At 40.6% G+C, this 24,810-nt stretch overlaps 1 protein-coding gene across 1 annotated transcript; it reads left to right on the top strand.

The window, feature by feature from the left end:
* The first annotated feature begins 1,675 nt into the window (after positions 1 to 1,675).
* LOC134072656 (torsin-1A-like) lies at positions 1,676 to 17,070 on the top strand. The gene is made up of 5 exons (XM_062529447.1): positions 1,676 to 1,907; positions 6,927 to 7,192; positions 7,314 to 7,489; positions 7,837 to 7,964; positions 16,082 to 17,070. The coding sequence occupies exons 1-5, from the start codon at positions 1,733 to 1,735 to the stop codon at positions 16,342 to 16,344; spliced, it is 1,008 nt and encodes a 335-aa protein (XP_062385431.1). The 5' UTR covers positions 1,676 to 1,732; the 3' UTR covers positions 16,345 to 17,070.
* The last annotated feature ends 7,740 nt before the right edge of the window (positions 17,071 to 24,810 follow it).

Raw genomic sequence — 24,810 nt, forward strand, 5'->3', positions numbered from 1 at the left:
TCAGCGTCAGGGACGGCTGAGCTATCGGCCCTGGACATTAAGGTCTCCCCAGTAAGAAAGGAAATATTGTGTGCGCACACAGATGGGCCTACGTCAACGAATCTCCAAAGAGTGGCAACAGCTCTGGGTGTTTGAGAAGGATCACTATCACTGGTTTGCTCAATTAGACCCTGGCAAAGTCTATCTGTTAAAAACAGACCTGTCTTCTAGTTATTCCACCTTAAGTCTTTTATGTTAATTATTCTTTATTGCTTTCTTTTTTTATTATTATTATTTTTATTCTATTATTATTATTACTATTATTATTATTACTATTATTACTCTTTGCTCATCTATGCTTTTATCTGCTATTACTGTTTGTTTATGTAAAGCACATTGAATGACCTCTGTGTATGAAATGTGCTATATAAATAAACTTGACTTGACTTGACTTGACCTGTCTGTCATGTCATAGGCTAGATTTTCAGGTCAGTGGAGTCGTGCGTGGAATATGAAGCTGACCAGAGAGCATATCCGATTACTGAATGTTTACTGTGTGTTGCTGAATATTCGTAATGTCTCATACAAAATGTGTTGTGTGTACTTACATTGTATGTGTATGTATGTGTATTGTATGTGACAGGAAAAAATGGTTAGGGAAAATTTGAAAAAACTCAAATTAGAGCAAAAATCTGTAGGAAAATACACAACCCGTTGATATTTGCTGAAAACATGCTGATAACTATAGCAAAATAATCAATAAACTTGAAAAGCACTCCGAGAGCACAGACCCTCCGCCAAGCACCACCTGGATCAAGACGGTGATCTGGATCACTCCCAATTTAATAATTTCTTCCTTGGGTCATTTCAGATCTTTTCTGAAAATTTCATTGAAATCCATCCATACGTTTTTGAGTTGCCTTGCTAACAGACAGACAGACAGACAGACAGACAGACAGACAGATAAACAAACCCTGATGAAAACATAACCTCCTTGGCAGAAGTAATGACAGTGAGACTATCCTGGCTTATAGCTGACAGGTTAAATTGCATCTAAAGTAAAATAAAATAGCTTATACGGCTGCTTCTGTTGGCAGACCATTCAGGTACAGTATATCTCACGATGAGACATTGAAAATGCCTCTTTGGAAATGTTACACAAATAGACCACAGTACGCATTTTTTAGGGAAATCAGACATGGGCTGCTATAAAAGGTTGTCATACAAAAATAAAATCTAGGGTGTCCCAGGATCACAACCTGGGTGGACAACCCAGTCAATAAGATGCTGTTTATGCCCCATTATAAGTCTATGGACGAATATACTGTATTATGGGGTGAATAGTGTACAAATTTTAACAAATAGATATTCCCACAAAAAATCCTCAGATGATTACTCACTGTAAGATAATACTTTTTTGTATTGCAAGTTTTCTGAAATACTTTATACATTTATGTATGATCCATTATTTGATGAAATATGCACAAATTTGCATACATTTAGCCTTGGGCTAGGGTTGTCCACCCAGGTTGTGATACTGGAACATCCTAGATTTTATTTTTGCATGACAACCTTTTACAGCAGCCCATGTCTGTAAAACTCCCTTTGCCCCATGGGTATAGGGCGTTTCGCAGCGCAAACCAGTTCAACCAGTCATAAAAGAAAGTGAAACATTTCTCACAAAACGTGCCTATAGAGATAGCATTTTGGCTACAGAATTGTCAGAGGTAGACTATAGTAGGCTCAATACAGAATGGAATTAAGCTCAGCGACATGGCTGTTTTTAAATGCAATAATGGTAGCTAAGGTAAAGCCCATCAACTTTCCAAACAGCTACACTTGCCGGATATCAAACTCTCTTAGCGGATTTCCCTTTTACAGTTCACATGAATGCTGTGGACCACAATGGATCTCCTACGACAAGAGAAGTACGTGTTTTTCCCATACACTTAGCCTATACGTTGCTGGGTATGTGTTTGTTGAGATAAAAAGGAACAACTGGCCTGTACATTCACAATCAAAGTTTAGACATTGCAACCTGGCTGGAATGCTCAGAGATCAGTCTAAATTAGGCTAACAGGAAGGCTGAATACACACCTTGAATTTCCCCTTGGGGATCAATAAAGTATTTATCTATCTACGTATAACATCCGTAATGATCACTGCTGGTTTTGTTGGCTGGTCTGGACTGTCTGGAAAACAAATATGATAGATATAGAGGTACCATAGAGTGGTACAAAATGTGACATTGTATGTACAATGTACAATACAGTTCTTACTCCATCCTCTACCATGTAAATCTGTGTGTGTGCATGCGTGTGTTTGCTTTTGTGTACATGTGTGCATGTCTGTGTCTGCTCGCTTGTGAGTGTGTGTGGGGGGGGGGGTCATAGTGTGTGTGTGTGTGTGTGTGTGTGTGTGCATGTGCATGCCTGTGTGTGTGTGTGTCCTTGACTGTGTGTTTGTGTGTGTTTGTGTACATGTGGGTGTGTGCAACTCTTCACGCAATTTCACCACACACCCCCGCCCCATATATGGAATTCCAATCAGCAAGCATTCAGAGGCTGTCATAGTGACACGTCATCAAATTTTGTGCAGTTCTGAACACATCAGCCAAACGAAAACGAAAATCAGTGGTTCCATGTCATCCTGATGGAGCCACATGCCCATCAAATTACGTGCAGCCCGGTCTTTCAGTGTATCGAAAATCGTTGACACAAAATGACTGAAGAAATAAAGAAAGAAAGAAAAAAAACTAAACCTATTTGCTTTGTTTGTGAGGCAGTCATAATTATTAGTCATGGATTCCTGGTGTAACCTGCGTTGTGTGGAACAACCATGGTCCAGCCCTGCACACGCCCGGACTCGAACCCGCGAGACAGCAGCACCTTGGATCGGGAGTCGAGCGCGCTAACGAGCCAGCTAAAAGCCCAGGCTACTAACTTTCATGCCAGCAGCGCTCTTGAAGCGTCGGGGAGTGAGGTTTACTAACGTTCTACAGCGTAGCTGACCAGCTAGCACCCGTTACACCACAGGTGTCAAACTCAAGGCCCGCGGGCCAAATGCGGTCCGCCACATCATTTCATGTGGCCCGCGAGAGCTTACAGGGTCTGATACAGTATGTGGCCCGCGAGAGCATTAAAGGTTTGATACAGTTTTTGCGTATAGGCAATACACTGCAATACAATGCACGCACGTGAGACTGACAGGGAGGCAACATCAACCACCTTCCTCTATGATCAGTGTAACTGGCTACATCAGATGTGATAGCAACGCGAACGTGTGAAAACAAAATAGACCAGTATTCTAAACTATTTTAGCGAACGGAGCGCCTAAATTACGCGCTCGGTTTAGCCTGCCTGTGAAACGCATATGATTCTTTGAAGTGCGTGTGGTTCTTTGAGAGCGGAATCGATGTAAGTTACTTTGATTTCAATTGGTAGTTGTAAACTACGTGATACATTTACGTCTACGTTTAAAAAGCATGTGTGTAGTCCTATCCAAAACAATCCAGCTTCAAAACCTTGCTAATCGAGCAAATGATTGTTTGGCCAAAAGCGAAAGTAAGCCTATTCCGACCGAGAAAAGGTGCATTCAGATCAGGCAAGCATAGGTAGGCTAGAAGTTTGTTGTAATCGCCCTGTTGCTTTGCATTTTAATTTCCGTTCAAAACAAGCAACGTAGAATCCACACAACACCTTTCAACTTCAAAGAAAAAGTCCACCGGGACCGTTCGCTTACTGTACGTGTATAGAACGGTGTAGTGACGCATTTCATTCGGATGTAGGCCTACTTTTTGACATGTCAGTTTGTTTGCATCACTGGCTAGATGTAAAACTGCATTTTGTTACTGGTATTTCGCTTGTGCAATGACAGTTAAGTTGAATATACTCAAATCTAAAAAAAAAAAATGGGTAACACTTTGCGGTAAGGGTACATGAATCATCATGAATTCATACATGAATTAATTCATGATGTATGCATTACTTAATGGCTTAATATCTCATTATTCATCAGGAATTAACTTGAGTTCACCATATGTCATTCATGACCTCATGCATGAACAACGCATCAACTAAAGCATTAAGTATGGTGGCTACATCATTATGAATTTTGGTTTATTAAGCATGATCATGATGATTTATTTTTCTGTACATAATTTATCATGAATTCATGCATGTAAGCCTTCTTGAAATAATAGGGGATTAACTGAGTATTAGTTAGTCATGAGTTCATCATGTTTGTGGCCCCTCAACTAAAGTGGTGAATAATGACGTGTGTTTAGAGAAAGAGTTTAAGAAAGTGTGTTTAGAGAGTTCGTAAAAATTAAGCCCAAAAGTCATACAAATAAATGGAATAATTTGTCACTCAGATTAATGTTATCCTCATCTCAAAAATATCTCTGAAGTTAAGATACAAGAACTTCTCATTTTAGTTAGCAGAGAAATCTGTAATGCCACATCAATCAAATAACCTATTCACCACTTTAGTTGAGGGGCCACACACATGATGAACTCATGAGTAACTAATGCTTAGTTAATCTCGGGAAGGCTTACATGCATGAATTCATTATGATTCATGTACAGAAAAATAAATCATCATGATTATGCTTAATAAACCATAATTCTTAATGATGTAGCCACCATACTTAATACTTTAGTTGATGAGTTGTTCATGCATGAGGTCATGAATGACATATGGTGAACTCATGTCAATTCCTGATGATTCATGAGATATAAAGCCATTAAGTAATGCATAAATCATAAATGAATTCATGTATGAATTCATGATGATTCATGTACCCTTACCGCAAAGTGTTACCAAAAAATCCATGGCATGACCTCTTCCTGACTGACCAGTGACCCTCATTGAAAAGTCAAACTGTATGGAACTGAGAGAGGTTTTTGTTTTGTTTTTACAAAACATAACAATAATAAAAAGAACATGTCATGCTGATACCTTTTGATCTTCTCGATTTTAGGGAAGTTTTATACCGATGCTAAAGATTTTGTGACTGGTGCTACAAAATCTTATAGTTATATCTGGCCCTTTGAGGGCAACCATTGTGCTGATGTGGCCCTCGGTGAAAATGAGTTTGACACCCCTGCGTTACACTCACCCCCCTAAACCTCACTTCCGATCCGGGTCACGGCACCAATGTAAGCTGCGTTGTGTGGAATCACCGCGGTCCAGCCCTGCACACGCCCGGGCTCGAACCCGCGAGACAGCAGCACCTCAGATCGGGAGTCGAGCGCGCTAACAATCCAGCTAAAAGCCCAGGCTACTAGCTTTCATGCCAGCAGCGCTCTTGAAGCGTCGGGGACTGAGGTTTACTAACGTTCTACAGCATAGCTGACCAGCTAGCACCCGTTACACTGGGACACTGAAAAACCAGGGTGCACAAAACTTGGTCGGCATGTAAGCCCACAAGGATAGTATGGAATCATTGTTTTTAGTTTTGATCCATCGCACCCCCAAAAGGAGGGTTGGGCGGACACAGTTTTCTGTGGATATCTCGAGAACCGTAGGACCTGAGAGGATCACCTTCTTTTTGTATGTTGTTGGTCTTAAGGGGTCATGTCAACCCATTACCACTCATTCCATGGATAGCGGCACCTAGTTAAAAACGAAAAAGCAGAAATGAAGTGTTGTAATCGCAGGTATCTCTGGCTGAAATTGGAAGTGTAGGATCATTATGACACCTTCTGAATGCATGCCAAGTTTCGAAGAACTCTGTTCATGGGGGGGGCATACAATAAATGAATTTATGTCTCAAGAACTGTAGGGTCTAGGGGTCATGTCAACCCATCCCATAACCACATATTGAATGTATAGTGCCACCCAAAGCCATCGATATCTCAAAGTTGCGACAGCCGTTGACTTCCATGTTAAAGCCAGATCAGAGCGGTCACGTGGTTAGTGGGTAGACTCAGTAGTTCCCTCGGTCCCTGGTTTACTACGGGATTGACAGCAGCGATCGCATTAATATTAACGGTAAATACTCGATGAAAATTACTATAAACTGCATTTCCACATACACATATATTACTCAATGAAAATGCATTATTATGCACACGACTATAAGTCATGTAGAAAAGTCTTATTATAACTCCTGAGATATTCATTCATTCTCAATGGAATAGTTCCCGGATGTGCCGCCATTGTTTGTACACGGTAGTCAATGGTAGTGTCGCAACTTTGAGATATCGATGGCTTTGGTGCCACCTAGTCAAAAATGAAAAATTGGAAGTGTAGGATCATTATGACACCCTCTGAATGTATGCTGGTTTTGGGTAATTTGGTTCATGGTGGACCATACAATAAATGAATATATATGTGTACATGTAGTGACAACACACACACACACACACACACACACACACACACACACACACAGTAATCAACCAACAATGAAATTAATGAAACAAATAAAAACTGTTGATAAATAAAAATTACTTTATGAAGTAAATACACTGACTCTGAAGAAACACCACTGTAAACGCAGCTATAGCACTCGTGAGTGCTGTGTTTTCAAATTAGCACATGTGTGCTTCCATACCTGGTGAATGTGATCCATATATCCAATTCATTCATTAGTGTGGCACTGTGGTCATTGGCAATCTAGGGCTTTGTAATGACAAGAACAAATAGCAAAGTAAACTTGCAATCCTTATCTGTGTCTAAGGTGTGAAAATGTGTTTTACAAATCACTGTGTTTTGCAAAAAGGGTGATGCAGACATTATGTGTAATGCTGTGCAAATCTATGGAGGTGTTTTGTTCCTTGGAGTAGAATTTCGCAAATTGCTTGGAAATTTCTATTTTAGTGTGTAAACATTCATAAAAAAATTTTTAACAGTCCCACCAATCAGCTGTCTAGCCCAAATGGACTGGAAAACAGTCCATTTGGGCTACCCCTTCACTAGTGTGATGTTGATTTAATTCACAGATTTGGAGACGGCTTTGAGAGAAAGACTCATTGGCCAGCATTTGGCATCCCCCATAATCTTCAAAACGGTGACTGAACACATGGAAAACCCAAACCCCAACAGACCCCTTGTCCTCTCTCTACACGGGTTGACAGGCACTGGGAAGAGCTTTGTGAGCCGCTTGATCGCTGAGAGCATCTACCACAATGGAATGCAGAGCAGATTTGTGCATCTGTTCATAGCCACATTATATTTCCCCCACCAAAAACATCTTGAAACTTACCAAGTAAGACATTCAGACAAGTTTAAAAGAGTACTCTGCAACTGTTGTGTGCTGTTAGTGTTTTCAGACATTCATGTCCAAATGTATTTATCAAAACAACATGATGGAAATGTTCTTTTGTTAGGATCAGCTACAGCAATGGGTGAAGGGGAACGTTTCAGAGTGTCCAAGCTCCATGTTTATTTTTGACGAGATGGACAAAATGCCAACAGGCCTGATAGACAGCATCAAGCCATACCTGGACTACCATGGGACTATTGATGGGGTTTCATATGGTCAGGCCATCTTCATTTTCCTCAGGTGTGTGAGACTCCTTTTTGCCTAGTATGGTTTCACTCATACTCCACACGGAGTTGTTTTGTGGAAGGTCAATGATGTCAAACACGTCAACAGGGTTGTAAGAATTGGGTTTTTTGTGAACATATCAGTTCTGACTTTTCAATATTGTTTTAGTGATAGGCAAACGGTAAAGAATTTGCGTCCGTTGTCCAGCCCAGGCTGCAAGCATAAATGCACTTTAGGAAGATTTCAGGAACTTGCTCCAATATCATTGACATTTTTAAGGCAAAAGATTTGGTTGTCTAAGATATGTGTTTCGAGCAGCTCTCACATCATGGGTCAACAAGTAACGTCCTGTATGTTCACAGCAATTCAGGGGGGGAAGAGATTGCTGAGGTGGCCTTGGAATTCTGGAAGACAGGTCGGAACAGAGAGGAGATCAATCTGATGGATTTGGAGAAGGATCTTACTCTCTCAGTCTTCAACGACAAAAAGAGTGAGTCACACTTTATTTAGCTTTATTTTCATACTATTAGTTAGATTTTTGTGACACTTTTGTATGAGGTCATAGAACATAGCTCAACTATGCTCACTATGCAACATAGCTCCACCTGCCTATTTCCCTATATGGTTTCTTCATGTACACACTCCCATGCAGAACTCTGAGGTTATTGTGCATGTCAGTGCAGGAGAAGGAGTAGCAGTGTGTTGCGGAAGTCATATAAGAGTCAGTCCTCTTTCAAACGTGTGTGAAATTGAAATGCAATTAGAGTAATAGCATTTATTGCAGAAGCTAATATTACCCATCCCTCAATTAGATACTTTACTTAGCCTTTTGGACTATTGAAGGCTAATGAAAACACCACTGATTATGATTACATGAATAACCCCTACAAATAGTGGCGTTTTCATTAGCCCTTCATACTTGCAAGTCCAAAAGACTAAATATATCAAAACCTAATGACACTCATATCCACAAGCCTGTGTCACAGTGTAAGAAGGCAGAATTGCGACACACTCCTTCCAACTCTATGAGCTGTCAGTGCTATCAACCTTTTTAAATAATTATTAGAGTGCATGAAAAATGTCTCTCTATTGTTATCCAAACTATTCTTAAGGCCATCGCCCACCAGAAGCGTACGCGGCGCGCCGCGCCACGAAAGAAATTAGAATTCCATTGTTTTCAATGGAGCATCGCCCACTGGAAACGTCTGCCGCGCAGCAGCCGCACAGATCCTGTTCAGCTGTTCCCTGTGCCTAAAACTGTTTAAAAATAAAAATCCTCACTACCATAAAGCCCAGCGCCCACCAGAAGCGGCGTTGAGCGGTGTTCGGCGGTCTGGGCTTGCCGCGCAGGATTTTGGAATAGTGTTCTATCTCTGTGCGGCTGCTGCGTGGCAGACGTTTCCAGTGGGCGATGCTCCATTGAAAACAATGGAATTCTATTTTTTTTCGTGGCGTGGCGCGTGGGCGATGGCCTTAATTCACTATCAAATCATTCAACCATTTAAACTACTGAACTATTTAACTGTTCAGCCATTTTAACTGTCAGTTGTCATCAACTATTTAAACTACTCAACTATTTATACTCAACTATTTAACTGTTTGGCTATTCCAACTGTCAGTTTTCATCAACTATGACTCCCTCCAACTGTTTCTACTGCCTGAAACTGAATTCACTATTGATTGATTCAACTATTTAAACTACTCAACTATTTAACTGTTTGGTTATTCCAACTGTCAGTTTTCATCAACTATGACTCCCTCCAACTGTTTCTACTGCCTGAAACTGTTTCAAAATAAAATTCCTTACTAAAATAATTCACTATTAATTAATTCAACTATTTAAACTACTCAACAATTTAACTGTTTGGATATTCCAACTGTCCGTTTCATCAATTATGACTTTTTCCTCCACCAAAAACTGTTTAAAATGAAAAGTTCTCTACAATTATTCACAATTAAATAATTAAACAATTAAACTACTCAACTACTTAACTGTTCAGCCATTTTAAATAGTTGTCTTCAACTATGACTCCCTCCAACTGTTCTACTGCCTGAAACTGAATTCACTATTGATTAATTCAACTATTTAAACTACTCAACTATTTGTAACGGTGGCGACCCCAGGTAGCTTAAATGTTCAGGCGCCAGGTAGGCCTCTAATCCTACCACTTAACTAAAGAAAACCACCGTCAGCAATTAAATGAAAATATAAGGAAACAAAGAGAGTCAGGTGTTCTTTTAGTAGAGTCAGCACTTGTTTACTGACATTAACGAAAAACAATCCTTCTACATTTAGCAGTAGGTCTAATATAAGCAACACATATCCTTATCAGGACGCTAACAACATAAAGTAACAAAACAACCGTGTGTTTGTAGGATGCGTGTGTGTTTGTGTGTGTGTGCGTGTGTGGAGCTCAGCGTGAGCAAAGCGGGAAGCTTGGATGTTTGAGCAAGGTAACGATTGTTCGTTTGTTTAACTCACGGCCCGTCGCTCAAGGAGTATTGTCCAGGTCCGTACGAACTCCCGTTCAGACGACAATCCTGCTTGAATCTGGATATCCAGGTAAACCAGTGTGAATCTTCTCCAGTATGAATGTTCTCGGTGAGTTGCAATTCCTCTTCTCCAGTATGAATGTTCTCGGTGAGTTGCAATTCCTCTTCAACCAGTGTGGATCTTCTATGGGAATTCACTATTCCTCTTCAACCAGTATGGATTAGCTCGAAGTTTCAAAGACGTGTCAGCTGCCGACGTGCCAGGTTCGCTTGGGCCTGTGTGAAACTATCTGCGTCGCCCAGACCGCGAGGTAGGCTACAAACTAGCACGCTAACGTAAACAATTGAAACTTGCCGGTTACCGAGACAAAAGAAAACGTTTTTAGACTCGTAAAACCGACGACTGTGTTTTAACAAAAACTCGCTCCTTCAGGCTCGTAACAACTGCTTCAAAACTCTGTTGCTCTGACTCTGACGCTCTACATTTTGAACTGTGTGCACTTCCTATATAGTCCGTAACCACTCCCATATTGACCTGATGAATGAAAGTGAGTTCCGCTTTGCTTTTACCAGTCTGAAAACGCTAGATTGACCATTCTGCTACATATTTAACTGTATGGCTATTCCAACTGTCAGTTTTTATCAACTATGACTCCCTCCAACTGTTTCTACTGCCTGAAACTGTTTCAAAAATAAAAGTTCTCACTAAAATAATTCACCATTAATTAATTCAACTATTTAAACTGCTACACTATTGAACTGTTAAGCTATTCCAAATTCCAGTTGTCATCAACTATGACTCCCTCCAACTGTGTCTACTGCCTGAAACTGTTTCAAAATAAAAGTCCTCACTACAATTATTCACAATTAAATAATTAAACATTTAAACTACTCAATTAATCAACTGTTCAGCCATTTTAACTGTCAGTTGTCTTCAACTATGACTCCCACCACCTATTTCCTCTGCCCACAACTGTTTCAAAATAGGTCATCAGTGCCATAATTCCGTATCTAATAATTTAACTATTTAAACTATGCAACTATTTAACTCTTTCGCCATTCAGAATTGCAGTTGTCATCAGCTATGTGTCCAACCAACAGTTTCCTTTGCCCACAACTGTTTCAAAATAAAAGTCCTCACACAATAATTCTCTAGCTATTAAATAGCTCAACTACATTATTTGTACATGTACATGTATTTGAACTACTCAACTGTTTAACTTTTTGCCCATTCCAACTGTTAATTGTCATCAACTATGACTCCCATCAACCTTTTCCCTACTTCACCTCTATCTTTGTGCTTGAATGATGTTTGAAACATTTTCTAACAATATTTTACTGAGCAGAAATGTTTCAATTTTCATGCACTCGTAATTCCCTGGAATTGCTTTCTCTAGTTATTATTATTATTTACCTCCGCCAAGGAGGTATATGTTTTCATTTACCTCCGCCAGGGAGGTATATGTTTTCATCGGGGACTGGCATTTGTTTGTTTGTTTGTCTGTCTGTTTGTTAGCAAGATAACTCAAAAAGTAATGGATGGATTTAGATGAAATCGATCCGTAATTCCGTCGAGATTCCGGAGTCTTTTATGTATTTAACTTAGTGGTGTAGTGGCATGGTATGGCCACGTATTGGCGATTTGAATAGTTTAGGTTCAAATGTATGACAACCTAGGAAGAACAATGAAGGCGGAGGAAGCTGCGCTCTCTGTGTGCTTTTCTAGTTATTATTATCATTATTATTATTTATTATTATTATTATTATTATTATTATTATTATTATTATTATTATTATTTATTAATATTATTATTATTATTATTATTTAAGTTAACATTTTAAAATACATAGGCCTAGACCACAAAACTAGTTTAGGATAAATTCTTTCATTTTACCTGTAAGAGTCCTCCAATTGTGTGTCCTGTGACTACTTTTGCAATCGTGTGACGTTTAGTGAGCTAGTTAAACAGCATGAGGAAACATGGCCAATAACCCAGAGACTGCAGACATTCCAAGTAGGCCTACATTTAGGTCAGCATGTATATGGCAGCATTTTGGCTACCATATACATGCTGAAGAATAGAGATGGCAATCATGGTATTGACAAGACCCCATGAAAAGCTTCCCCAAGTGACAGGAAACACGTCAAACATGCAAATGTAAAAGTAGCTTTGTATCATCTATCTAGCTCTATACTAAGCTCAATCTTGAACAAGATTGAACATTAGTGTGGGGAGTCTGCGCTTTATTTCTACTGCACAAGAGGCGTGATCAATGGGCATAGTTCAAATGACTCTGTACGCTTGGATAGTCCTTCAACCAATCACATCTTTTGGGATGAGCTAGTTTATGACTGGACCCAAAAGTTGTGGACAGGAAGCAGGGGAGGTAGGTGTGCAGGTTTTCAGCCTGTGCTGGAAATCCAAATTCGGGTTCACCCAGCCTAGCCAGGCCCATCATGATCTTGTGAAGTCATTTTGGTGACACTTAGCAACTGTACTATAAGCATACAACATATGAATTGTGCTGTATAGATAAGCAATTTACACTTACGTCATGGCATACAGTATGTATGCTCAGAAGATCATTTGCTGAGCGATGCTGCTGAATGGCTTGCATGACAGCCCTGGAGTTAATGAAACCATTCCAAAGTCCTAAATGGTTACTCAGTTAAACCAGTTCAGCCAGGAAGACTCGGGAAGGCAGTGTAAGAATAAGACAGTGATTTAATTCGTATAGGATTAACAACATGACAGTTGGCAATACGGAAAGTCTTTGGCGTAGGCCCGTCCTCGGTCCAGGTCTTGAAACGATCGGACCCTGCAGATCCTGCCGAAATGAGACGGCAGGGGCGGAGCCTACCCCCTGGACAGCAGGACAGGGACCAAACTGGTGGTGGTTGGGGAGGGAGGAGGGTCGTCAAAAGTCGGTATCTGAAAGCAGCAGACAGGTACGTGGCCAAGTTTATTATAAAGACAGGTGTAGTAGCCTATTGGCTATAGGTAACGAATGGGCGTTACATGGCTATTGAGTCTTCCCAGCAGAACTACGCTGGCGCTTGCATTTCAGCCAGGAAGACTCGGGAAGGCAGTGTAAGAATAAGACAGTGATTTAATTCGTATAGGATTAACAACATGACAGTTGGCAATACGGAAAGTCTTTGGCGTAGGCCCGTCCTCGGTCCAGGTCTTGAAACGATCGGACCCTGCCGATCCTGCCGAAATGAGACGGCAGGGGCGGAGCCTACCCCCAAAAATAAGTGGAGGAGTGAGACGGCAGAGCAGAGCCTACCCCCAAAAGAAGAAAGTTGAAAGTACCTACCAATATCCGCTGGATCGTTCTCCGCTGTAATAAAGCATAGCATATTGTAAAAGCAAGTATAGAATGGCCTGAAGAAACTTGGGTCTAGGAAGTAGAATAGCGCCGCACGGCAGCTACTTGAGATACGTGCCAGAGGGATGTATGGACCATAATCCTGAAGTGTAGCGAGCGGCGGTGCGAAGTTCTAGGGCTAGAGTGACAGGGTGAATACAACTTAATTTGATGAGCGGAGATGGCATAGTGATTGATGGAGACGAGTGATAACAGAGTTATTAGCAATGAAGTTGATGAGTACGATAATAAGTGCGTGCACTTACAGAATTAAACAGAACGTAAAGATTAATGATTGATAGTGGCTATGATGATGATGATGATGGTAGAATGATGATGATGATGATGATGGTGCTGATGATGGTGATGATGATGGTAATGATAATGATGGGAACGATAATGATGATAACGATGATCATGACTATGGTGATGATGGTGATGATGATTAGGACGATAATGATAATAACGATGATTATGACTATGGTGATGATGGTGATGATGATGATAATAATGATGATGATGATGATGAGGACGATAATGATAATAACGATGATTATGACTATAAAGATGATGATAATAATGATAATGATGGCGACAGCGACTGATGATGGTGATGATGATGATGTTAATGTTAAGATAGTGAGGATGATTAAGGTCATGAAGATGAAGATGATAATGTGTTGATTATGGTAACGGAAGAAAGGACGGAGTGAATAGGTAAAGACTAAGCCGAAGTATAAAGAAGACATAAATTGAGTGCGAGTTAAAGTAGCATGGGCTATAAAAGCCTGTGAGAGTTAACCACCACCAGACATTTGCAAACATACCTTAGACGATTCTTGAGAGTGCCAACTGAGCATCTGGAATGAGACGAACCTCGGGTCTTATATAGGACTCGAAAGCAGATGAGGACCATCGTCCGAGCAACTTGATGGATGATATCGGTAAACCTAATTCTGCCGCGGAGGTAGCGGCGCCAATGCGAAAGGAGTGCCCAGTGTAGTGAGAAGGTGATAGCCCGCAACTCCTTGCCACTGTTGATAAGTGGGTTCTGAACCAATGCTTAGACATGGGCTGCCCAGTGTGAAGAATAAAGAGTGGTGAATTATCTGAAGAATGTGGACGTAATTGTAAGTAGCTGATCATAGAAGAATAAGGGCAGAAAGGGGTAAGCACTTTACAGATTTTAATAGAGGTACCTGTGCCTGAAGAATCCGTTTTAGAATGCTTTAGAAAAATAGTGTAAAAGTGAAGAGAAAAACAGATATCAGAGAGTGCGAGGTCTCGAGAAGGACTAAAAGTCTGAGTGTCAGAACAGAATTCACCTGCACGCATGAAACCATAAAAAGCCATGAGAAAGACAGCTTCAAGAAGAGTATTAACGTAGTGTGAAAATAGCCCCTGACGTAGTTTAGACACCAAAGTGCGAAGAATAGAGGGAGTATAGGAAATCGTTGATCCGGGGAGGATTTAGTAGTATTCGCTATACCTTTGAGTAACAACCGTATAGAAGGTACTGAGAACAAGCTCAGAAAATTAGGGTCATTAAGCCTAGCGTGGAATTGGATGCCCGCTAACATCCTCCTAATCGTGGATATCCTGTTTTTCCGAGTTTCAAATGTATGGACGATGAAAGCGCATATGCTTGATACGAGAATCGGGAAGATGGGCAAATGCAGAGAAAGGCAAAATAGTGTGAAGCAGGTCCATGCGGACTTATAGACCTTTAAAGTGCTTGGAGCTATTCCCTTAACCATGAAGTATCTCGCTCTATCTAAGAGTGGGGCCAAGGAAGAGTTCAATCCAGGATTAGGGCCGAGAATGGTGGGCATGCTATCGGCTCCGGGTCGGCAGCGGGGCAGCACCGTCTGAACTCCTGAAAGTGGAAACGAGAGAGAGCATCAGCGATCACGTTTTGGTAACCGGGGATATGTTCGGCGCTGATGATGAAATTATGCATGACCGACTGCCATATTAACCGTCTAAGTAAGGACATGATCTGCGTGCATTGAGATCTTCCTTTATTAAGGATGCTGACGACGGCTTCATTGTCGCAATATGAATGCGTTTGCGAGACCAAGAGGCGCCCCATAATACGCTGGCTACGACGATTGGGAGCATCTCATGCAGTGCTGAGGAAGCAGACCCGAGGGCGAAATCGGTGAAAGCAGGAGACCACTTCTCCGCGAACCATTGCCCTTGATAGAATCCCCCGAAGCCGACAGAGGGAGCTGCGTCTGTGTACAGTGACAACGATTCGGATGATTCGAGCGCATCATTATAGAAAAATGAGACGCCGTTCCAATTGTTCAGGAGATGAGACCAGAATCTTAAATCGGATCTGCATCCTTCGTCGAGACGAATCGGGTCGCTTAATTTACAGACTGAATGCGCTGTTTTTAGAAGACGAGAAATGAAAGAGCGGCCTTGTGGGATAATTCTCATGGCGAAATTGAGATGGCCTAGGAGCGAAAGGAGCGTCAAAAGTCGGTATCTGAAAGCAGCAGACAGGTACGTGGCCAAGTTTATTATAAAGACAGGTGTAGTAGCCTATTGGCTATAGGTAACGAATGGGCGTTACATGGCTATTGAGTCTTCCCAGCAGAACTACGCTGGCGCTTGCATGTCTTTGATACTGTGTTCTTTACTGTCCTGTTTTTGTTTTCTGCATGGCCTGTTTATGTATTGTGATGGAGGATCTGTTGACTTTTCTCTCCCTTGTATTATCCTGTGTTCTCCTAGGCGGCTTTTGCCATTCTAGTTTGATTGGCAAGAATCTGGTGGACTTCTATGTGCCTTTCCTGCCTCTGGAGTACAAGCACGTGGTTCAGTGTGGACTTGCAGAGATGAAGGCCAGAGGCATGAAGCCAGACCAGGATGCGGTGGAGAGAATGGCCAAAGAATTTATCTTCTTCCCAAGTGAAGAGCGAATCTTTTCCCTTCAGGGATGCAAGGCGGTCTCCAGGCGATCGGTTTTGCATTTGAATGTTACCAGAGAGGATTAATGAACCATTCTGGGAGGGGTTCATTCTAACCCTTGGTCACATTACATGTAACTACAAAAGACAGAGGCAAAGCAACCAGCTCCCATCTATTCTTAAACATCAAAGTCAGCGTTTTACAAGGTTATGCACAGTGTATGTTTCTGTGCATCTGACAATGAGACACCTAAAATGTTTTGGAAATTTTACATAGATAGGCCATAAACTCAATCAGTCAGATGAGACAGTGAAACATTTCTCACAAATGTGCCTATGGAGATATAATTTTGGCTACAGAATTGGTATGCTATCTACTATGAAATTAAGCCCAGCGGCATGTCTGTTTTTAAATGCAATAATGGTAGCTAAGGTAAAGCCGATCAATTTTCCTCACAGCTACACTTGACGGATATCAAGCTCTCTTAACAGTTCTCCATTTTACAGTTCACATGAATGCTGTGGACCACAGGACAATGGACCACAACTATAGCCTATTTGTTGCTGGGCATCTGTTTGTTGAGATAAAAAGGAACAAATGGCCTGATCAATGTTTAGACATTGCAACCTGGCTGGAATGCTCAGAGATCAGAGATTAACAGCAGGAAGGCTGAACACATTCCTATAACATCCGTAAAGAGCACTGGTTTTGTTGGCTGGTCTGGGATGTCTGGAAAACAAATATGAACTAGATGTACCACAGAGCGTTACAAAATATGATTGGCCTAAACAAAATATGATTGCTGCTTAGTACACTCCATAGCTTAGGCCTGTACATTACATGTAAAAATAAATCACTGTTGTCAGTTTGTCTCCATCTCATACTCCATCCTCTACTTCTACATGTAAATGAGTGTGTGCATGTGTGTGTTTACTTTTGTGTACATGTGTGCTTCTCTCTGTGTGTGATCACTTGTGAGTGTGTGTGTGTGTGTGTGGGGGGGGGGGGGGGGGGTCATGGTGTGTGTGTGTGCGTGCTTGTGTGCATTTGCATGTGTGTGTGTGTGTGTGTGCATGATCAAAACACAAATTAGTGGTTCTGTGTCATCCTTATGGGGCTACTGTACATGGCCACCAATTTTGTGCAGTCTGGTCTTGCAGTGTCCCGGGATTCGTTGACACAAAAATTACTGGTACATAAATATGTAGATATAGAAAAAAACTAAACCTATATGACCAGTGACCACCATTTGTTTGCGCAGCGGTCAAAATCATTAAAAACTTGGACAGGCAATAAGAATTCGGGTAAATGTCTTGAAGTGGTCTTGAAGTGATGAATCCCAGACTCAAATAAGTATAGATTTTAATGTAAATATTTAGGCACGGAATTAAAATCCACAATCCAAAAACTATTCAAAATATTCAAGTTCCAAGTTGAAGCACAGGTTATTAGAAAAGAGGTGAACAATCCAAAAACATAATCCAAAAAGGCATGGTCAAACAAGCAGATCAGGTCAAAGACTAGCAAAGAAATTCTCAGGAATAATATGTCAAAAGGCTCAGTGGAATTCCTATAAACAATACCTCACATTCAGGTAATAGATAGAATGTCCTTTTATAGAGCAAGTCTGCTAATTACAGATCAGTCACAGTTGTTCTCAAACTCTGGGGAAGTTGTGCAGAACTGGAGTGGACATGTCTGATATTGTTGAGAGTGCTGCCACAAATTAGGCCTTACACCTAACTAAGAGATAGTGCTGACCATTGAGTTCAAGTAGGAGGAAGCAGATCCAGTGGACCTATAAACTAAACAAAGAGACTTGAATTTAATTCTGGCCACTTTTGACTATTAACATTGTTTAAGTTGAGATTTACACTAAATCATTTATTTAACTGCTACTGTATAAATGAAATGCTGATGTTAAATGTTTGCAGACAAAATGCTATGGCACTTGCATTGATATGGCAGCACATTTAAAATAATTAAATGTAGCCTACTATATACTACTTTTGAATTCATTATTGAGTTTTGCGTATAATAATGTGATTAATCATGATTAATCAGGGAAATCAGCCCTAATAAAAAGTTAAATAATCAAATCAAACGTTTTGAGTGGTCATAGATCTGCAAACAATGTGGGATTATGAAAAGATTATGAAACATCTGCAGCATATGCGTAAATGTTTAACTGTATCCGAACAGGAAAATAGAAACGAAAGGTCAACATAGCCTATCTGACTTGGCTCTAGGTGAAAACTTGGTAGCCTAATAAAATTAAATGTTGCGAATGAGTGAAGTGAGGCCGATCATAATCAATTTAGTATTATTGAAGTAGCCTTAAGTAATTAGCATGTGATGATTAATTCAATAACTGGGTGGTTACATACTAGCCTACTTATATCCTTTCTTAACCCCGTTTTACTACAAGAAATGTTGCATTTGCCATTCTAGTTTGATTGGCGATAATCTGGTGGACTTCTATGTGCCTTTCCTGCCTCTGGAGTACAAGCACCTGGTTCAGTGTGGACTTGCAGAGATGAAGGCCAGAGGCATGAAGCCAGACCAGGATGCGGTGGAGAGAATGGCCAAAGGGTATGACTTATTCTGAAGAAGAGCGCCTCTTTTCTACTCAGGGCTGCAAGCTGGTCTCCAAGCGTTTGGATGCATACTTGTGACATCTACTAACACTAACTTCTTGGTCAACAACCCACAAAGCACAGCCTTGTTTTATGAGCTAGTTACACCCAATGAACGGAAAGCTGCTGGAGTTATCTTATCGCCCTCCTGTTTGCTTGGCTGACCAAGGGGTAAGGAGGGAGTTGGAGCAGGCTGTGGCTGTGATGGAATATGTTTTTGCTCCTTACAGGTAACACTACTAGACTGGATATTGGCTTTTTCACAATGACATCAATGGACAGGGGCACTGTTAGAAAATGTAGGCCCTATGTCAGAAAATAATTTTGGGCCCCCCGAAATGCTAGGGGGTTCGGGGGGCAATTGATAAATTGAGACTTAAAAATGCATTAATTGAAATAGCATTACAATAAAGCCTAAAACAACCATACTGCTATTCAACAATGTTTTTCTTAACACAATGTTAAGCAAGTCTATTGAGAGTTTGATCTCTTCACAGACAGCATGCAGCCATAGAGTTACTCCTGAGCAACTATAGCCTATAGCTCTGAAAAATGTAAACGTAACACCTGCTAAACTCACCTCAGTATGACATTTACTGATGGTAGAAACATTTAAAATACACCCAAAGCTGAAAACCCTTGACAGAGGGACATACAACTAGCTCTCAGAGCTACGTGACTACATACACAGACTATGCGACAGTAGGCACAAAATGAAAGCAGTCACAGAACCACAACCTTCCTATTTGTGTGTGTGTGTGTGTGTGTGTGTGTGTGTGTGCACATGTGTGAAAGAGACCGTATATTGCCTCTGTTCCTCTAACTTCTCTAACTTACAACTACGTGACTATGTGAGACTATGTGACCGCATGCACAAATTCAAATGAAAGTAGGCTAGACATAGAACCAAAGCAAATTCCTCACCATATGTAGGCTACATTGTTTCATTTAGCAGACACTTTTATCCAAAGCAACTTACAAGGGTAATTATCATCAGAGCAACTCAGTGGCCGACGGGTGCAAACGACCTGGAATTTATAACACATGAACATAGACAAAACACTGGCAAAGAGACAAAACACAAGCAATTTTCATTAATTGGACAACAACAACAAGTGCATACCTACAGGCCTATCGTCAGTCAATCAACCAAGTTATTCAGCAAATATACTTTAACTTGACATTTCATCTTACATTCATTTTGGCATTTAATTTAGAAAAATAAAAATTAATTTCAGGAAAAATAAAATATAACTGACTTTTCAAGGGCCCTGGTAAAGTTTCTCCATCACGCTTCCATTTGATGTTGAATCTGTTACAGTTGGTGCTATTGGTGACCACCATCCATGCACATTTCCCCACCACAATGTTAGATATGCTTATTGCTTGTACAGTCTGAAGACATGCAATGCACATGACAAGACAGCTCTGTTTTCCCCCCTATCAAAGTTACATTTGCAAATTGCATACTTTCCAAACAATATTTGATGAGGAAGAGAAAAAAATGACATTTTTCATTGTTATGACTGCATGTTATACTAGGCTACTACATTCCTTTTGACAAGGGTAAAAAAATCCAGAAATGTAATTATTTCACCAATGTTGATATATGGAGGCCAACACATCCTTCAAAACAAACAAAAACATGTCAAACAAAAGAAGGAAGAGAGCGGCAGGTGGTCCTGACGTTTGGGAAGGCTGCCTGACCAACTTTTATAGCCTACATAGTGCACACACCCATTAATGGATGCAGCATAAAATTGGGGAAGGCCTTACCAAGCCTCCATTATGTGCCGCCCAGGCTAACAAAATACTTGACATCTATGACATAATAATATTATATCATGCCATCTAAAGTGAAATTGAATAGCTCACGGCTGCACCTGTTGGCACATTCAGGTAGCCTACTCTTACAATGAGCCATCTAGGGTTCTGGGGAAATTTTACAAACAGTCATTACCTCAATACAAACAGGGTGAGATTGTGATAATACGGGATTATCAATTCAGACATCTGAAGGACAGCATCAATGTGCAATCCTAGGAATGCTCATCAGAATAGGCAACGAATATTAAAATAGGAGGCCAAATTAGTGTCTGCCTGGTAGAAGTGAATACTTTCTCTGACTGAAAAAAAATGTCGTTTCAGGGACAAGCCTATTCACGGGATACCCGTCTTTAACCTCACTGTCAACGTGGCGTAGGCTATGAACACAAACTCATAGCCTAGTTTCGCGGAAATGGGCTGATCAACAAGCTTAAGGCTGGCTTACATTGCACGATTTTGGCCTGTTTTAACAGTCGGCGACTAAATTTCCAAAATCGGGTGGAAATCTTGAGAGTTGTGCTAGAATCGCAGCGCGCTCCCGTCATCTAAATCGTTTAGTGTAAGGTGCCAATCTTAGCGGTTTTAAGTCCGTCGGAGGCAGTCTTTCTCTAGTTTTGGCGTTACGACAATATCAAACATGTTTGATATTATCGGAAGTCTTTTCAGTCGTGGCTCATGCAAATAGTGACGTGAACATTAAAAACCAATAGTAACCTCTCGCGAACACGAAAACAGGAAGGGGCAAAATAGGCAACAGCTGTAGCCTATATGATTATTTGTTATTTCATTTCTTATAATTTATTAGTCGGCTATTCTACGAGACAGAACAACTCTATATCTGTTAGTGATGTCACACATCAAACAATGCTGCAGAAACGCGAAAAAAATACTTTGATATGAGTACCCAGCAAACAATTAACGTTCTGCTAACTTTCACTAACGTTAGCTTTTGGTTCCCCTATGGTTCGTTTTTCAGCAACCTACTAATAACGTTTAGAGAACGTTATCTCCAGGTTGTCAAAACAAATAACGTTCCCCTAACGTTTTTACAACTAAAGAAAAAAACGTTATATTCTGGTTGAATCCCAGCAAGCAAATAACGTTAGCCGCTGGTTCTCCTGTGGTTAGTTTATCAGTAACCTTCTAATACCCTGGAGAGAACGTTAGCTCCAGGTTATCAAAGTTTTCCGAACGTTATTACAACTAAAGAAAAAAACATATTCTGGTTGCATTTCTCTTTTCACACAACGTTGCTACTTAGTTGTTTTTAGGTATCTTATTTGTATAACCATATCGGTATTCTCTGGTTATGTGCGTGGGGTTGATTGATGAAAATCGCCCCAGAGTTTCTATGAGTTTCCAATTGAACACGGCCAGCAGCCACACTGCAAAGTCGGAATAATTTGTTGCAAAATCGACATATAGCCCTATTCTATTCTTCCCCCCTCTGTTGGATTGATATTCGGCCGACCAGAGCCAGTCCGTACGTCAGCTAAGGGGCCAGCGCGAGAAGAAGCTAGAAACTCGGGTCCGTGAGTTCTGGGGTGTTGGTGTTTTAGCAGACTCAACCTCGCTAACTTTAAGACATTTGGATAACACAGAGATAAAGTTACTCACGTAGGCTGGCTGTATGGTATCGATCACATTCTTCACATCGTTCTCCATGCACTTGTTCCATTAAGTCCAACAGGCTTTTAAAAAACACTGTAGGCCTACAGGGTAAACCGGGTGGAAGAGCTAGCTAGCCATAGTCCAGGCAGGCACACAACGATTTCATGCTAACTAATCTGACGAATAGTTTTGGATTAATCCATAATCGATTAGAGTGGCACCTCAAATGCATTCATGTTTTTAAAGCTTTATTTGTTATGAAAATATGATGATGAGGACTCCAATGAATTCTTTCTCAAACGTTGAGACTGCATCTTAAACAGCACAATGTTCCCGGGGGAGAATTGTTTTATATTAACACGTAGTCCAAGTTACAGCCTATGTTACTGTGCTATTCACTCAGCCTATCCCACAATTCCCAGTCCCAATTTAAAACAAAATAAACCAAAATCCATCATAATTCTGAACCGAGGACTTTTAATGGCATACGATGCAATAAAAACAGCCTGTTTTGAATGTTGAAACAGTGTGTTAGGCTAGCGCCTGCTCTGCTTATGTTTTGATCTGACTAATCGTTTATTATAGGAAAAGACACCGTAGACAAGAAAGAATTAGACCTAACCGCATTTAAATACTTAGCTGACACTTAATAATGATAGCAAGCCGTATTCGTCGCAGTTCATCAAGCAGCTATTGGTAAGTGAATTGACATGCGTGTGGTAGCCTATAATGTCATTGCCTTAATCATCAGAGACGTTCACTTTCCCAGGTTGCAGATAGGCTGTCGCCGCAGACGGCAAGTGTACAGCGGAGCCATGCCTCGATGTCACGATAATTCTACATATTTTTTCCCCCTTTACACTTTGTTGCTGGGAGGTTAGGGGAACGTTAATGCAACCAAATATAGTAAAGTTCCCTAAAGGGTAGGAGAACGTTCTGCTAACCAAAATAAACAACCAGAAAAAAACGTTGTATTTTCGTCAAGAAAACTTTCCTGGGGAACCTTGTGGCAACTTTCGCAACTTTCAGGCAACGTTTTCCTAACCAGGAAAAAAACGTTCTAAAAACGTTCTCCTAACCAGAAATTGTTAGCTGGGTAGGCTATCATGTGATTTCCTGTTAATGATGACGTGTAGCCTATTGCACGATGGAAATAATTTGAAGGAATCTAGCAGCAGTCTTGTAAATAGTGACCCACAGTCTTTGCAAAATCCTAATCTGAGACTGGCCTGTGACTAGACTGTGACTAAAAACTCAATGAATTGTCTTTAGATGTGAGAGGGTCTGAGACAGTAGTCTTTCAAAAATCTTTTCCAAATCTTTGCAAAGTCTGTCAATGTAAGGTAGGCTTTAACCGTGTCTTACGAAAGTGAAACTATCGCCTCACGTGAAGCTAGTTCAGGCCATCGAATAGGTCAAATAGTCAATAATGGAATTAACATCAGCGGTGTGGTTGTTTTTAAATGCAATAGGCCTGATGGTAGCTAAGGTAAACCTCATCAACTTTCCTAAAAGCTTAACTTGCCAGTTAAGCTCGCTTATCGATTTTCCGTTTTACAAGTCACCTGAATGCTGCGGACCACGATGGATCTCTTACAACAAGACAAGTAAGCGTGTTTTTCTTAAATTTGTCTTAGACGTTAATGTGTTAGTAATTAGATAAAAAAAAAAATAAGGCTTGAACTGCATCCAGATTCGCCATGTAAGTTTACCATAGCAGCCCACAGCATTGCAGTCTGGTTGGAGGAGGTCTGATATATGGCACTCATTCATCCTGGTGAGACGGGACGTAGCCTGCATTACGCCAATGTTTGTCCATACATTCCATTCCATACAAAAGCTGTAGCCATATACGAATTTGTTTGAATGTCTTGAAACGGTCTTCTAGCCTAATATAAGTAGGTCTATAGTAAGTTGTGTGTGTTCAGATTTCATTTCAGATACAGTCCGTTCAGGAAGTGTATGCAGACATCTGCTAAATTCATGTGTCTGAATGAATGGAGAGATAGACACGGTTCCACTTAAACATAGCCTACCCCCTTCGCGGGTTCTCTATAATGTAGAGCCTACAGTGCCTTCCACAATTTAGTGGCAATCTGGTATTCTAAGCTAAACTTGACTAAAATTGTTCAGAGGTCAACACACTTTCTTATTATTTTTCCTTTAAGGTTTTTCATTGAAAAGAGTTGAGTGAGTGAGTGAGTGACTGAGTGAGTTTACAATAAATCACCAAAACATGATTTTAATACCTGTTTTAGTAACTTCATCAGAGAGAGCCCTGTATCTGTTGTTTAGTTTGGGGTTGCTGCACCAGCCTCATCACTTATCGGTTTGTTCTGTTATCAGTTAAATTAATACAATCTTGACTTTATGGCTCTGTAAAAAAGGAGGAAGTGTAGTAGACTGTTGTCTGAATGTTGACATTATTCATGCAGATCTGGAGATGGCTTTAAGCAACAAACTTTTTGGCCAGCATTT

Source organism: Sardina pilchardus, chromosome 24 (assembly GCF_963854185.1).
Source record: "Sardina pilchardus chromosome 24, fSarPil1.1, whole genome shotgun sequence".
Taxonomy (NCBI): Eukaryota; Metazoa; Chordata; class Actinopteri; order Clupeiformes; family Clupeidae; genus Sardina; species Sardina pilchardus.

What these genes read in the sequence shown, in the direction of transcription:
- LOC134072656 (XM_062529447.1), top strand. Translation starts at nt 1,733, where the DNA reads ATGGAATTAAGCTCAGCGACATGGCTGTTTTTAAATGCAATAATGGTA. An exon ending in AACATCTTGAAACTTACCAA is followed by an intron (nt 7,193 to 7,313) that starts GTAAGACATTCA and finishes TTCTTTTGTTAG; the next exon opens with GATCAGCTACAGCAATGGGT. An exon ending in GCCATCTTCATTTTCCTCAG is followed by an intron (nt 7,490 to 7,836) that starts GTGTGTGAGACT and finishes GTATGTTCACAG; the next exon opens with CAATTCAGGGGGGGAAGAGA.